General features: G+C 64.4%; 1 protein-coding gene across 6 annotated transcripts; it reads left to right on the top strand.

Annotated features, from left to right (window-relative positions):
* Positions 1-1,842: 1,842 nt before the first annotated feature.
* On the top strand, positions 1,843-12,237 carry TNFRSF14 (TNF receptor superfamily member 14). 6 transcript variants are annotated; one of them, XM_053660632.1, is made up of 9 exons: positions 1,843-1,961; positions 6,940-7,054; positions 8,142-8,250; positions 8,655-8,780; positions 9,784-9,936; positions 10,022-10,112; positions 10,906-11,057; positions 11,551-11,582; positions 11,721-12,237. In XM_053660632.1, exons 2-9 carry the CDS (start codon positions 6,986-6,988, stop codon positions 11,880-11,882), a joined length of 894 nt encoding a protein of 297 aa, XP_053516607.1. In that variant the 5' UTR covers positions 1,843-1,961; positions 6,940-6,985; the 3' UTR covers positions 11,883-12,237. The 6 variants fall into 6 exon arrangements, with proteins under 6 accessions (XP_053516607.1, XP_037002881.2, XP_037002882.2 ...); XM_037146986.2 differs by lacking the exon at positions 1,843-1,961 and adding an exon at positions 2,148-2,442; XM_037146987.2 differs by lacking the exon at positions 1,843-1,961 and adding an exon at positions 3,024-3,131.
* Positions 12,238-12,793: the final 556 nt, after the last annotated feature.

Genomic DNA, 12,793 nt, shown 5'->3' with positions numbered 1-12,793 from the left:
CTGTTTGCCAGGAACTCGGCTCTGAGTCTCCTCACCCCACCCTCCTCCCTGCTTATTTTTCCTGGGGTCTGTTGGTCTCCTTGCATTTGTGGGTTTATAGTTTCTTCAAATCTAGAGAAATTTCCTCTATTACTCCTTCGAATATCTTTTCTGTTCTTGTCTTTCGCGCTCTCTCTTTAAAAATAACCATCCAAGCCCTGGCTGGTGTAGCTCAGTGGATTGGGCACGGGCCTGCAAACCAAACAACTGTGGTTTGATTCCCAGTGAGGGCACTTGCCTGGGTTGCAGGCCAGTTCCCAGCAGGGGACGCACGCGAGGCAACCACACATTGCTATTTCTCTCCCTCTCTCCTTCCCTTCCCCTCTAAAGATAAATAAAATCTTAAAAAAAAAAGAAAGTAAACGTCCAATCGCATCTGTGTTACACAGCGTGGCAGTCACTGGGGCCTTTGAGACCCTGTTCACTTTTCTTCGTTCTTCTTTCTCTCGGACCCCCATTTAGGACCATTTCTATCACTACACCTTCAAGGTCACTGACACCTCATTAGAGCAACTAACCTGTCGTTAATCCTGCCTTTACGGCTGAAGTGTGTCGCCTGCTTGGGGGCAACAGGTTCACATTTGAAACCCTGAGCCCCAGGACCTTAGCACGTGACTGCGTTTGGAGGTAGGGCGTCGAAAGAGGTGAGTACGTTCCAGTGAGGTCATACGGGTGGGCTTTAACCCACTGCGACCGGCATCTGTGAAGAACAGGAGTGTGGACCCCAGTGACACCAGGGATGTGAACCACGCACAGACGAGGGGCCCGAGCGAGGACGCAGCAAGTAGGGCGCCACCTGCAGCCCACGGAGGAGGCCCAGGAACGCCAGCCCTGCCGACACCCTGGTCTTGGACTTCAGCCCGAGGAACCGCGGAGCGAGAGGCGTCGGTGGTTCTTTGTGGAGGTAGCTGGTCCCACCCGGTCACCCGAGCCGCCTGTTTTCCAGCTGGGACTTCACAACGTTCCATTTGCGTCTTTCCCCTGTCTTCCCTTTTTCTCCTGTTTATATGTTTTTTCTTCAAAAGGGGTTTTGATGGGACTCGTCTGGGTCCTTCTCTGGTGACCGCACCGTTGCTGTCCTGTTTCTCCGGGCTGGCTTCTCAGGGTCGCGTTTCCCGGCTTCGTGGCCGACCGGTGGTTTTGACGGGGTGCTGGGCACCGTGTCTTCACCTCCTCAACCCTCCGGATGTTCTTCCTTTGAGTCATTCTTCTGAGGGTTGCAGCTCAGTTGCATGGGGGCGCTGCGACCCTCTGGGGGCTTGTTTCTGAGCTTGGTCAGGACAGATCTGGACAAGCCTTCCCTCGGACGCAGCGGAGTCCTGCTGACCAGGCGTGGCCCCTGGTGTCTGCGGGACGCCCAAGTGGCCCGTGAGGACTCCCGCCCCTGGCTGCTCAGCCCCCAGCTGCCTCCCGGCCCGGCCCGGAGGCCCCGCCTGCTCGCTCTCTGGCGCTTTGAGTTCGGTGCTGAGATGCAAGGTTCAATTTTCCGGTGAACACAGTTGCAGAGTTAGCCTTCTGCAGACTTCTGGAGCCGTCCGTCTGTCCGTACAGCTTCCTCTCCACTGGAAGTCGGCCTCTGGTTCCCGTCTGCGGCCACCGTCGCGCACCCCGACCTCTGTGTCACCCCTCTCTGCCCCCCCCCCCCCCCCCCGCAGCTGCATCTCGGTGCCGCCGAGCTGGACCGACCCCGTCCGGCAGCCTCAGCTGTTGCCCTGCTCCCAGGGTCCCAGAGGTCTGTGTTGCCATATCTCTGAAAAAGGCCGGCTCACAGTCTTTCAGTTCCTGGCCTTAGTGACGGAGGGCGGAGTCCAGGCGGTGCTGCTCCATCCGGGCTGGAGGGAACCGATTCCCAGCTGATGAAGTCCTAGGTTGTTTCCGGCACCCTCTGTTCCCGGAGAGACACCGCGTCCCCAGACACTCAGGTGAGTGCGTTCACAGCGCGCCCTCCTCTTGCGACTTCCCGGGTCGTCCCTGGGTGAACTGGCCGGTGACCGCAGACACTCACTCCGGCTTCACTTCCCAAGTGCCTTCCAGGAAGGGCTGCCCGCCCCGGCCCGCCCCTCCCACTCTCCGCAGTCAGGGGACTGGCTCACTTTGCCGGCCTCCGGCCTGTTGGGCCTACTGTGTGCCCGCCTCCACCCGCGGGACACTTCTTCCTTAGGCCTCCCTCCCAGGTCTTCTGAGGCTCTGCCCGCCTTGTCTTCCTCTCTCTGGGCCGGCCCCGCTGCTTCCCCTCCCCCTCCCGTTCCCAGACTCCCTCCCCTGCTCCGGCGGCAGCCGCAGGCCCTCCCTGGGTGCCAGCCCTGCTCAGAGGCCAGGGGAGCCCTGGACCGCGCAGTCTTCTGGAACCCTCCTCTTGAGCCGAGACACAGGAGGCAGCAGCTCCAGTGGAGGCCGCGGGCTGTAAGTCCAGGCCAGGGCCCGGCACCGCGAACGTGGGGTGGGCACCAGCTGCCCTGTCACGGGGACCACGGGAGCCGTTGGAAGGGTGGTGGCCAGGAAGAACGGTGTGTGGGGCTCCGAGATGGAGGAAGGAAGGAGAGTCGGAACCCCCGGGACACAAAGGGGGTGGTGTGGCTGGGCCTCGGGGGCCGGGCCTGAGGGGGCAGGCTGGGGGGGCCCGCAGGAGGTGCCGGAAGAGGGGCTAAGGCAGTCGGTTCACAGCTGGAAAAGGCCCCCAGCTGCTGCCTGTGAGACAGTAGGGGGCGCCAGCGGGCCCTGTGTTGGCCGGAGAGGCCTGCGGTGGCAGCTTGCTCTCGGTGACATTCTGTAGTAAGACGGTGTTACAAAACGCCCTTCCTTCATGTGATGCTCTGCCGGAAAAGTCGCTCTTCAGTTAAATGGGAACCAGAATGCTTGCACAAGAATTGTTCTCCAGGCCCTCTGTGTGAAAAGGGAAACAGTGGCATGGGTGACATCTTGTGACCACCGCAGCTGCCTGTCCTGGTCCCGTGACCGTCAGGGGACCGCTGACCTCATCCTCATTCTGCAGCCCCGCTCCCGCCCCAGGGCCTCTCAAGAAGCTGCCCCAGTGGCAACCTGGGGCGCGACCCTTCTGTGGGTCGAGGCCCTGCCCCCGAGCTCCGTCCGAGGTGAGATCAGTGCTCAGGCCTGTGAAGCCCAGACTCGAGGATCTGAGTTCCAGGCCTGACCGCACCCGGACGGTGGAGATGGGGGGCCAGAGGGGCAGGCTCCATGCTGGGGGTGCCAGAGGGGGAGGATGAGGAGGGGCTGGAGGCCCCGCCCTCTGGGGGTGCTTCTCCAGCTGCGCCAGCGCTGGGGCCTGGACACCCAGCCTCAGAGGGCAGGCTTTTGACCCCGGCAAAGCATGGCTTCAGTTTCCCCTGTGCACTGGTGGGAGGTGGGCGCCGGAGGCCCTCTGAAGCCCCCGGAGCCTCTGGGCACAGATGGTTGGGTCAGGAGAGGAGAAGAGGTTCCCGGGGTCCCCATGCCCACATCACAGGGGGCACTGGAAGCAGAGGCCCTGGAGCGTGGGCTCCACCGCCACCCCCAGGGAAAGATGGGGAGCGGGAGCCCCATGCAGCTTCAGAGAGGCGTGGAGCCCTCTGGGGGCACTCCCCGCTCCTGCCCTGCCTGGGGGTCCACGCTGAGGAATGTGGCAGTGTCACCAGCAATGGCCCCAGCTGCCTCTGCCTCATTCTGTCACTGGTGAGCCTGGCCCAGATCAAGGCCTAGGCGGAGAGGACACCTGCTGAGTGAGCAAACCAGCAAATGAGGGAACGAGTGGGTGAGTGAATGAGTGAGTGAGTGAATGAGTAAATGAGTGAGCGAGCGGGTGAATGAGTGAGTGAGTGAGTAAGTGAATGAGTGAGTGAGTGAGTGAGTGAGGGAGCGAGTGAGTGAATGAGTGAGTGAGTGAATGAATGAGTGACTGAGTGAGTGAGTGAGGGAGCGAGTGAATGAGTGAGTGAGTGAGGGAGCGAGTGAATGAGTAAGTGAGGGAGGGAGCGAGTGAATGAGTGAGTGAGCGAGTGAATGAGTGAGTGAGTGAATGAATGAGTGAATGAATGAGTGAGTGAGTGAATGAGTGAGTGAATGAGTGAATGAGCGGGTGAATGAGTAAATGAGTGAGTGAGTGAATGAGTGAATGAGTGAGTGTATGAATGAGTGAGTGAGTGAGTGAGTGAATGAGTATATGAATGAGTGAGTGAATGAATGAGTGAGTGAGTGAATGAATCACTGAGTGAATGAATGAGTGAGTGAGTGCATGAATGAACGGCTTGTGCAGAGATCTGAACCCAGGTCTTCTTCCTGCTCCCAGGGACACAAAACTCCTCCCCCCCACTGTCTGCCCGGTAGGGGCCCCACAGATAACAGACGCAGGAGGGAAGGGAGAGCTGGCTGAGAGGGCGGAGACAGGTCAAGGCGCCACACCCAGCGATCAGAGAAGGCCTCCCAGAGGAGGCGGGGCTTCAGCAAAGGCCCGGCACCGAGTGCATTCTGGGGGGCCACCCCTCGCTCCCCAGTGAGGCCTGGCTCTAGGCCCCAGCACTCACACCCTTGAGGCTTGATGTCAGGGTGTGGTGGGGGGGAGGGTGGGCACGGGGAGGCCAGGAGGAGTCAGCTCTGCCGCCCTCCATTCGGGACGATGTCCACTGGTGCCTGTGGGTAAGATCTGCTGCTGGCCCTGCCTCAGTTTCCCCGCCTGACCAGGGCGGGGTGCACAGAATGGCCTTTGAGGGGTGCCTGGCAGGAGGGGTGGGCTGAGACTCACTGGGTGTGGGGCCTTGCTGGGGGAGGGTTGCTGGGGGAGGGAGGAGGCCCTCCCCCTCCGGAACCCTCTGGCCTGCCCACCTGACCAGCACCCCAGGAGTTGGGAGGCGAGTGGGGGCCTGGCAGGGGGTGGTGGGGGGTCCCAGCACCCCCGAGCCGGTTCTGGGCCCCTGTAGGGAGCCCCAGGGCCGCCGTGTGCTGCTGGGTTTCAGGATCATTGCAGAGCACTCCCTTGGGCGACGTGGGGCTCCAGGGATGTGCAGACAGGGCCCCCTTGCCCTTTGCTGGAAACCCCGTTGACCTGCGGGCAGAGAAATGGGGGTGGCCCTCCACCAGGCCCTCAGGATGGGGACGGGAACCTGTGCTGCTGGGATGCTTGTGGGTGCTCCCAAGGCCCTGGGGCCCACCCGACTCCCACCGGGCCTCTGAGCACTGGGGTCTGGGTGGCTGTCCTAGGGGGTGGTGGCCAGCGGTGGACCCGGCCTCTGAGCACTCACGGCTCTGCCAGTGGGACGCGTGGCCCCGCCGCCCCCATTGACGCACCCAGGCTCCCCTTGCCAGGGTCTCCAGATACGAAATTAAGTAGCAACTCTGAGGACCTTGGTCCCAGGAGGGGCCCCAGCTCAGCCTGGGCTGGGCGTCCAGTCCCCTGCTGCAGGAAGGGCAGCGCCCGGGCCTGGCCAGGGCCTGATAGCAGCCTCCCTGAGCCTGTGGAGCAGGCACCCGCATCCAGGGCTGGTCTGGTCTGATTAGACCAGAGCCACCACGTTTTGCAGCCTCGCAGATGAAGGAGGCACATGAGCCAGGGACACAGGTGTGACGTGGCAGCTGAGGGGCTGGGGTCAGTCCCCATGGGGACACCGGGGGTGGGGGCTGGGCTGCCTCTCTGGAAACTTCAGCATGCCTCCTGGGTGTGCGGGGGTCTCCCGCCCCAGGCCTGCCCACACATGCCCAGCTCTGGGGGCGGCCCTGGTGCTGGGAGGCTGGGAGGGGACATCCCCTCGGAGACGCGGAGTCGGCTGCGCTCAGGGAGGGTCTGGGCCAGGCCTCTGTCCTTCCCTCTTCTTTTGTTGTTGTTCAAGAACAGCTGTCTCCACTTCCCCCTGACGCCCCCCGCCCCTCCCTCGGTCAGTCAGTCCTACCCTTCTTGGGCTTTGTCCGTGGGTCCTCAATAGTTGTTCCTGACGACCCTTCCCCTTCCTTCCCCCATTATCCCCCTCCCCTCCCCCTCTGCTCACTGTCGGTTTGTTCCTAATTTCAATGTCTGGTTCTATTTTGCTTGCTTGTCTGTTCTGTTGATTAGATTCTTGCTAAAGGTGAGGTCATGTGGTGTTTGTTTTCACACCCTGGCTTATTTCACTCAGCGCGATGCTCTCCGGGTCCATCCGTGCCGTCACGGAGGGTAGGAGCTCCTTCTCGTTCTTCCTGCTGCGTGTGTGGCGTCCCGTCGTGTAAATGTGCCCCAGTTCTGGACCCGGCCCCAGCCCCTCCAGGGACAGGTGGCAGTGGGGACGGACACGGTGGGGGCGCCAGGCGCTCCGGGGTGACACAGTGTGCCTCCCCTGGTGGGGGCCCCAGGCTCCAGGTTTGGGGAGAGTGCCCACGTGAGACCTGAGCAGCCGTGGACAGGGCCCGGTGGCCCCGGGCAGAGGTGAACAGGAAGTAGGGGGGACTGCGGCCAGTGGGGAGGCTGTGGATCAGCACTTTGGGGTGGAGAGCGACAGGGGACATGCAGATGTGCTTTGGGGGCACCCGCTTCTGCCGGAGACTGGGGGGGGGGCTGCACACGGACAGGAGAGGGGCTGGGGGCACTTCTCTACCAGGCTCTGGACTTGGGGGCGGGCGCATGAGGAGGGCGGCTGTGCTGGTCCCACCCCTACCCCGTCCCAGCTCCCCTCTCTACCCCCACCCCTGCCCGTCCCTGCCCCCTGCCTCCCTGCCCCACTCCCTTCCTCACACACACTCCCTTTGTCCTGAGAGCCCAGCCCCCACTGAATTGCAGCCCGACACCCCCCGGGGGCCTGGACCCAGAGGGTTGAGGGTTTACTGGGCATTTACATAGACTAAGGAGGAAACTGTGAGCGGGAGGTTGATTGCTTTCGCTTTCGCTTTGACACGACGGAGCAGCGGGAAGAAGGAAGATCATGGTGTCGGTTCTGTTGGCAGGGGTCCCCAGACTGATGGCGGGGAATGAGGGGTCTTAAGGAGGGACATGGAGCCTCTACAAGCCTGGGAGCCACCCCGCTGGAGCCTGGAGCCCACGGTCGATGCCCTGAGTCTTGTGAGTCACCCCGAGCCACCCTCCTGTCCTGCTGGCCTCAGCGCCTGCCTGGAGCCCTGTCCCTGCTCCCTCGCTGAGCCCTGTCACACGCGGGACAGTGTCCCCCAGCAGCCCACCTCTCTTGGGCTGTCCCTGCTTCTGACGCTCAGTTCCCTGACCCCCCAGGGCTGGGGGGACAGGCAGCAAAGCCATATGTTCCCTCCCAGGAACTTTCCTCTGCAGATATCCACCCCCCCACCCCCTTACTCAGGCGCTAAAGGACAGCCCCCCAGCCCTCCGCGGGGCGAGCCCGCTGGCACTCTGTGAGTGTCTGGGCAGGAGCCCTGGGGGGCCGATCTTTGCCCAAGGCCGGCGGTCAGGTCCCAGGAGATAAAGCCGAGCGTTAGCCCACCTGCGTGGTGAGCGCGCTGCCCCCTGGTCTGCGTGGCTTCTGGGGAGATGAATTGGAATGTTTTCTTTTAAAGATTTGTATTCATTTTTAGAGGGGGGGGGAGAGAGGGACAGGAACTTGGAGGTGGGAGATAAACAACAGGTTGCCTCTCGCACGCCCCCTGCTGGAGACACAGCGGGACACCTGCAGCCTGCCACCTGGGCCTGACCAGCTATTTGCACAGTGGGCAGATGTTTGCACACTGGGCAGCTGTTTGCACAGTGGGCAGATGTTTGCACACTGGGCAGCTGTTTGCACAGTGGGCAAGGAGGCTGCTGCCTCCTTTGTGTGGTTTCTGGGTCAGCCCCGTGGTCACCCCTCAGGACAGGATGACCCCCTCATTGCTGAGGCTGAGGACAGCTTGCATCCTGCTCTGCTCCCAGGGTCCCTTGCGTCCAGCACAGGCAGGCCTGGGGGAGGCCTGGAGGTCATTTGGGCTGGAGCAGCTCTGACCGTCCTCCGGGGAGGGGGAGGGTGAGGTGCCCACCCTAGTGAGCAGAGGAGCAGAGGCCAGAGTCGGGGCGGCTCACCCCAGCTCTTAGGGCCGCCCATGGACCACGATGGGCAGCTCCCTGAGCCTGTGTCCCTGAGGGTGAGGCTGAGGCCCCCGCAGCCCAGGCAGCACCTCCGCTGCAGTGCCCTGTCCGTCTCCTGCAGACCCTGGTGCTTGTTTTCCTGGGATGCCCCCCCTGTGCCCGGGCGATGACCTCGTGCAAACTGGACGAGTACCCGGTGGGGGACTACTGTTGCCCCAAGTGCCGCCCAGGTGAGTGCAGCCCTGCGGGGGGGGGAACCCTGTGTGAGGGCTGCTTTGGCACAGGGGCAGACATTCGCACCCCACCCCTGGCTGGAACCCCTCTGTTCCCAGCACCCAGCATCGTGGGAGGCACGAAGACCCTGGAAGGGCAGAGAGGGGGGCTGGTGGCACAGGGGGCACGGCCTGGGAGCGGCCCGCCCACGCTGGGCCAGTGCACTGGGTCTCAGAGCTGGGCCCCGGAGTCCAAGGCAGGCTTACATTCTCGCAGAGCCTGCTCTCTCCTCCCCACCCCGACTCACTGCGCCCCAGGGAAGCAGCCAGTGGCCCGGGAGCCCCTGTGGGAGTGTCCCACCTGCCGGGCCCCGAGGGCCGTCCCCACCCCCTCCTCAGCGCGGGGCCTCTCTGGGCTGCAGGTTACCGGGTGAAGGAGGCCTGTAGGGGTTCCAGGACCACGCTGTGTGCAGCCTGCACTGAGGGGACCTTCACTGCCCACCTCAATGGCCTGAACGAGTGTCTACAGTGTCGTGTCTGTGACCCAGGTGAGAACGTGAGGCTGGCCACCGCCGTGCGGAGCCCCTGAATCCTGCTGGCCCAGGGCCAGCCCACCCCCATCTCCCGGGAGTGCTCCCTGCTGGGGGTCTTTCAGGGGACCCTCAGCCCCGGGGCCACACCTGCGTCCTTCCCGAGGGGGGCCGGTGGCCCTGCCCCTGCCATCCCATCACCCCGGCCCTCCAGAACTCAGGGGCCCTGTCCCCTCCCAAGGGCCCCCAGCCTGGGGCAAACCGCTACCCGTGGGCCTGGGCACCGCGGGCCTCCTCGCCCCACGGTGCAGGCTCTCAGGACCCCAGACCTGCACACCCAGCCTGGGGTCCCCCCTCAGGCTGAGCACTGGACCCTGGGCCTTCTTCTTGGCCCCCAGAGGAAGGCCAGGACAAGAGTGGAGGCCACAGCACTTTGGGGTTCAGTGCGGTGCGGGGACCCCACACTGCAGCCATGGACCCCTCAAGAGCATGCCTGACAGTGCTGAGCTGGGGTCAGAGGGCACAGCAACGCCCCTCAGGAGGACACCCAAGCCTCACCTTGGGCCCAGGAACTCTCACCGTCCCGCGGCTGCCATCTGACTAGCCTGGCAGCAGGCTGGGGACCTGGCTGAGGGGTGCGCCCCATCAGGAACCGGTTGCCACTCTGCTGGAGACCAGGCTGGGAGGTCTCGGTCTCCCCAAGACCCCTGGACCCTGTTGAGGAGATCCTTCTGCCATCGCCCCTGCCGTGGGCCACGGCCCCGCTTCGGGGCTCACGCTCTTTATGCGGGACCTCCCAGGAGTATGTTCTGGCTGAGCCCGGGGTACGCCTGGCCAGGTCTCTGCAGGGAGCCAAGGTGCCTGGGGTCCTTATCTGCCCCCACCGCCCCCCTAGAGCCCAGGCAGCAATCCCCCCCCCCCCAGGCGCTCTCCAGCCCTCCGCTGGGTTTCCTCGGGGCCGGGCCTGCCCGCCTTGCGCGGCACACCCTGCCGCTGCCCTGAGCTCCTTCTCCGGGTGCAGACATGGGCCTGGTGATCAGGCAGAAGTGCTCCAGCACGGCCAACACCCTGTGCGGCTGCGCCCGGGGCCACTTCTGCGTGTCCGACGCGGACCAGTGCGCTGAATGCAGGCCCCACAGCGTCTGCAAGCCAGGCCAGAGGGTGCAGGAGGCAGGTGAGCCACGGCCCAGCGGCGGGGACAGGCCCCACCCCGGGCTCCAGGGCTCCGGGGAACCCCCGCCGACTCTCTCCTCCCTCAGGCACCGAGCACCGGGACACTGTGTGCGAGGACTGTCCGCCCGGCACCTTCTCTCCCAACGGGACCCTGGCGGCCTGCCTGCCCTGGACCCAGTAGGTGACCTCGGGGTGGCCTCGGAGGGGGCTTCTCGGTGCTCCCCTGGGAGATCAGGGCCCTCCCCCAGCAGACTCGGGGCCCGTGCCTGCCGTGCGCTTGAATCCGGTGATTCCCACACCGGCATGTTCTAGGGCCTGGAACCCAGGGGCTGCTGCCCCCAGGGACCCGAAACCCTGTGGTCTGGGGTGTCCCCCAGGTCAGGTTTAGGGGCTTCCCTGCCGCCCCGGTGTCAGGGGAGGCGTGGGAGGGGCGCCCACAGTGAGGGCCGTGCCTCCTGTGGCGGGGCCCCAGGACGCCCCAAGTCTCTGGGGGGAGGCTGGGGTGAACAGGTGTGTCTGCCTGGGGCGGGGGGGACCAGGGGTCCTCTGTCCCCAGCCTGCTCTTCTCCTTCTTGTCCCTACTCCCTCGGGTTGTCCCCTTGTCTCCATCCACCCCGTCCCTTCCCCTCCTCCTCCCCAGGTATGTTTGTTTCCTTCCCCTGGCCCCTCCTTGTCCCCTTCTCAGGTCTGTCCCCTTGTCGGTGGCACTGGCTTCGACAGTCTTGCATCTTCACCCTGTCATCTCCGTTGCTGTTTCTCTCTCCTGTGGGGTGTCTGCTCCCCGGGGCTGTCCTGTCCTCCCTCCCACACCCCCACCCCGCCTCCCCGCAGCTGCCGGACCCTCGTGGGCGTGGGGGGTCTGACAGACCTGGGGCGGCCCCAGAGCCGCTCCCTCTCCAGCCTGAGCGCTCTGGCGTGCGTGGAGGGGCCGTGCCCGCCGCCCCACACCCCCGCCGCTCCCCTCCCCTAGGTGCAGCCAGGCGTTTCAGATGCAGGCCAAGCCTGGGACCAACAGCACAGACGCCACGTGCTCCTCCCTGGTGCCTTGGCTCCTCCTGGTGTCCATCCTGTTCATCCTCTTCGGGGCAGGTGTATTCGTGTTCGTGAGAAAGCGTCCGTGTGGTGAGCAGTAGCCGCTGGTCCTCTCGGGTGCAGGTCCCTGGCTTTGTTTTCCGAATCGGAGAACAAGCAGGGAGGGCGTGACGGCTTCTCTAAGGAGCCCTGTGCCACACCGCCTTGGGTCCCCAAGTATGGGTGCCCGTGTCCCGTCCGCCCTCAGGGGACAGAGAAGCTCGGGGTGGGCTGGGAGGCCCCAGGGTCCCTCGCTGGGCGGTGACCTTTCGTGCCTGGCCCCGGGGCCCCCAGTCCTCTGTGCTCAACCGACTCCCTGGCTGATGGCCACATTGGGCTGAGTTAGGGACCCCCATCTGGGAAGGGGCAGGGTGCCCTGTCTTTCACTTGCTGTGGACCCCCCCAGAGACAGGGAGCCAGGAGCCTGGGCGGCATGGGTCTCGCCTGCCAGAGGCTCTGTGTCCCGCGAGGGCGGGACGAAAACCAGGACCCCCGGTCCCCTGGCCCTGTGGCTCCCCCCTGATGCCGTGTCTCTCTTTGGCAGGAGGGTCGGCCCACAAGCGGTGTCTTTCTCAGGTAGCGCTGCTCGTCCACGCTGGTGGTGTGGGGGGCGGGGCCCCAGCTCTTCCCGCTGGCCATCCAAGGGGTGACCCTGAGCGTCCGGGACGGGGGCCTGAGCCGGCCACCGGGTCTTCAGCTGAAGGTACCTTGCAGGGCAACAGACAGCAAGCAGAAGGCCGTGCCGCCGCGGTCCAAATCCAGGGGGTCACCCAGATCCTGCCAGATGTCACCACGGTGGCGGTGGAGGAGACAGCGTCCATGTTCCCTAAGGGAGACCCAAGTGACCATCAGTGGCTGCAGGGTGCAGCCACTTGAGCCACCCCCAGCACCTGCTGACAGCTGCCAGCCCCCGAGGGCCAAGTGCGGGGCCACTGGGACCCCGTGCTGGGCAGCCAGCCACGGCAGGCAGCAGACGACGCCTGTGCAGCCCGGGGGCACTGGGGACCACAAGCACCTGCCCATCATTCTTGTGAGGGGCCCTGAGCCCTCCCCTCACCCCTGTGCTGTATGGACGCCCCCACGGGACACTCTTGGTACCTAACGGGCCAGCCCCGCCCCATGCCCCTCAGCTGCAGGGTGGGCCGGCAGGCACCTCCTTGAAAGGTGTTTCCAAGTCCAGGTGTGTCTCATTTTTTTTTTTTACTGTCCATTAAAAGTTGGTATGATGCTTTGGGAGTGTGTAACTCCGTCAGACCTCCGGAGAAACCTGGGGAGCGGAGGGCGCGGAGCGTGTTGGCAGGAGGGGCTCTGAGGCTGCGAGCGCGCCCCTTCCTCATCTGCGTTCGTCCACTGGTTTTCTCGCCCCGACAGCGGAGTTCCCTGGACCAGGGGCCTCCCTCATGCGTTCACTCGCTCACGCGTGTGTTGACACAGACCCGGCCTCACGGTTTCATGTCCCTTGGCTTCCAACCCATGATTCCTGTCGACTCTGGTGCTGAGTGTCCCGGACGTTCCCGGCGGGGTCCTGGCTGCCCCGGTTCCAGGGCCAGCACCCCTCCCACCCGCTCTGGCTGTTTTTCTGGGGAAGGGTGTTGAGAAACCGCCTTCGTGGGCTGGGGGTGCTCACGGTCGCTAGGGGGTCACCTTCACCTTTGTGGTGGTCTCTCGGGCCGCACGGGGCATTCGCCCGCCGGTTCTGCTTCGGGGGAGCCTTTTTCCTGGGCAGGTCACTGCAGCCCCCCCAGCGAGCTCGGGCCTTCGGCAGAGGAGTGCCAGGGCCTGAAGAC

This window comes from Artibeus jamaicensis, unplaced genomic scaffold, assembly GCF_021234435.1.
Source record: "Artibeus jamaicensis isolate MK-2021 breed Jamaican fruit bat unplaced genomic scaffold, CSHL_Jam_final scaffold_847, whole genome shotgun sequence".
Classification (NCBI taxonomy): Eukaryota; Metazoa; Chordata; class Mammalia; order Chiroptera; family Phyllostomidae; genus Artibeus; species Artibeus jamaicensis.
The sequence above is the reverse complement of the archived record's forward strand: the minus strand, read 5'-3'. Positions and strand labels throughout refer to the sequence as shown.

What these genes read in the sequence shown, in the direction of transcription:
- TNFRSF14 (XM_053660632.1), top strand. Translation starts at nt 6,986, where the DNA reads ATGGAGCCTCTACAAGCCTGGGAGCCACCCCGCTGGAGCCTGGAGCCC. An exon ending in CCAGAGGGTGCAGGAGGCAG is followed by an intron (nt 9,937 to 10,021) that starts GTGAGCCACGGC and finishes CTCCTCCCTCAG; the next exon opens with GCACCGAGCACCGGGACACT. An exon ending in GCCTGCCTGCCCTGGACCCA is followed by an intron (nt 10,113 to 10,905) that starts GTAGGTGACCTC and finishes CCCCTCCCCTAG; the next exon opens with GTGCAGCCAGGCGTTTCAGA.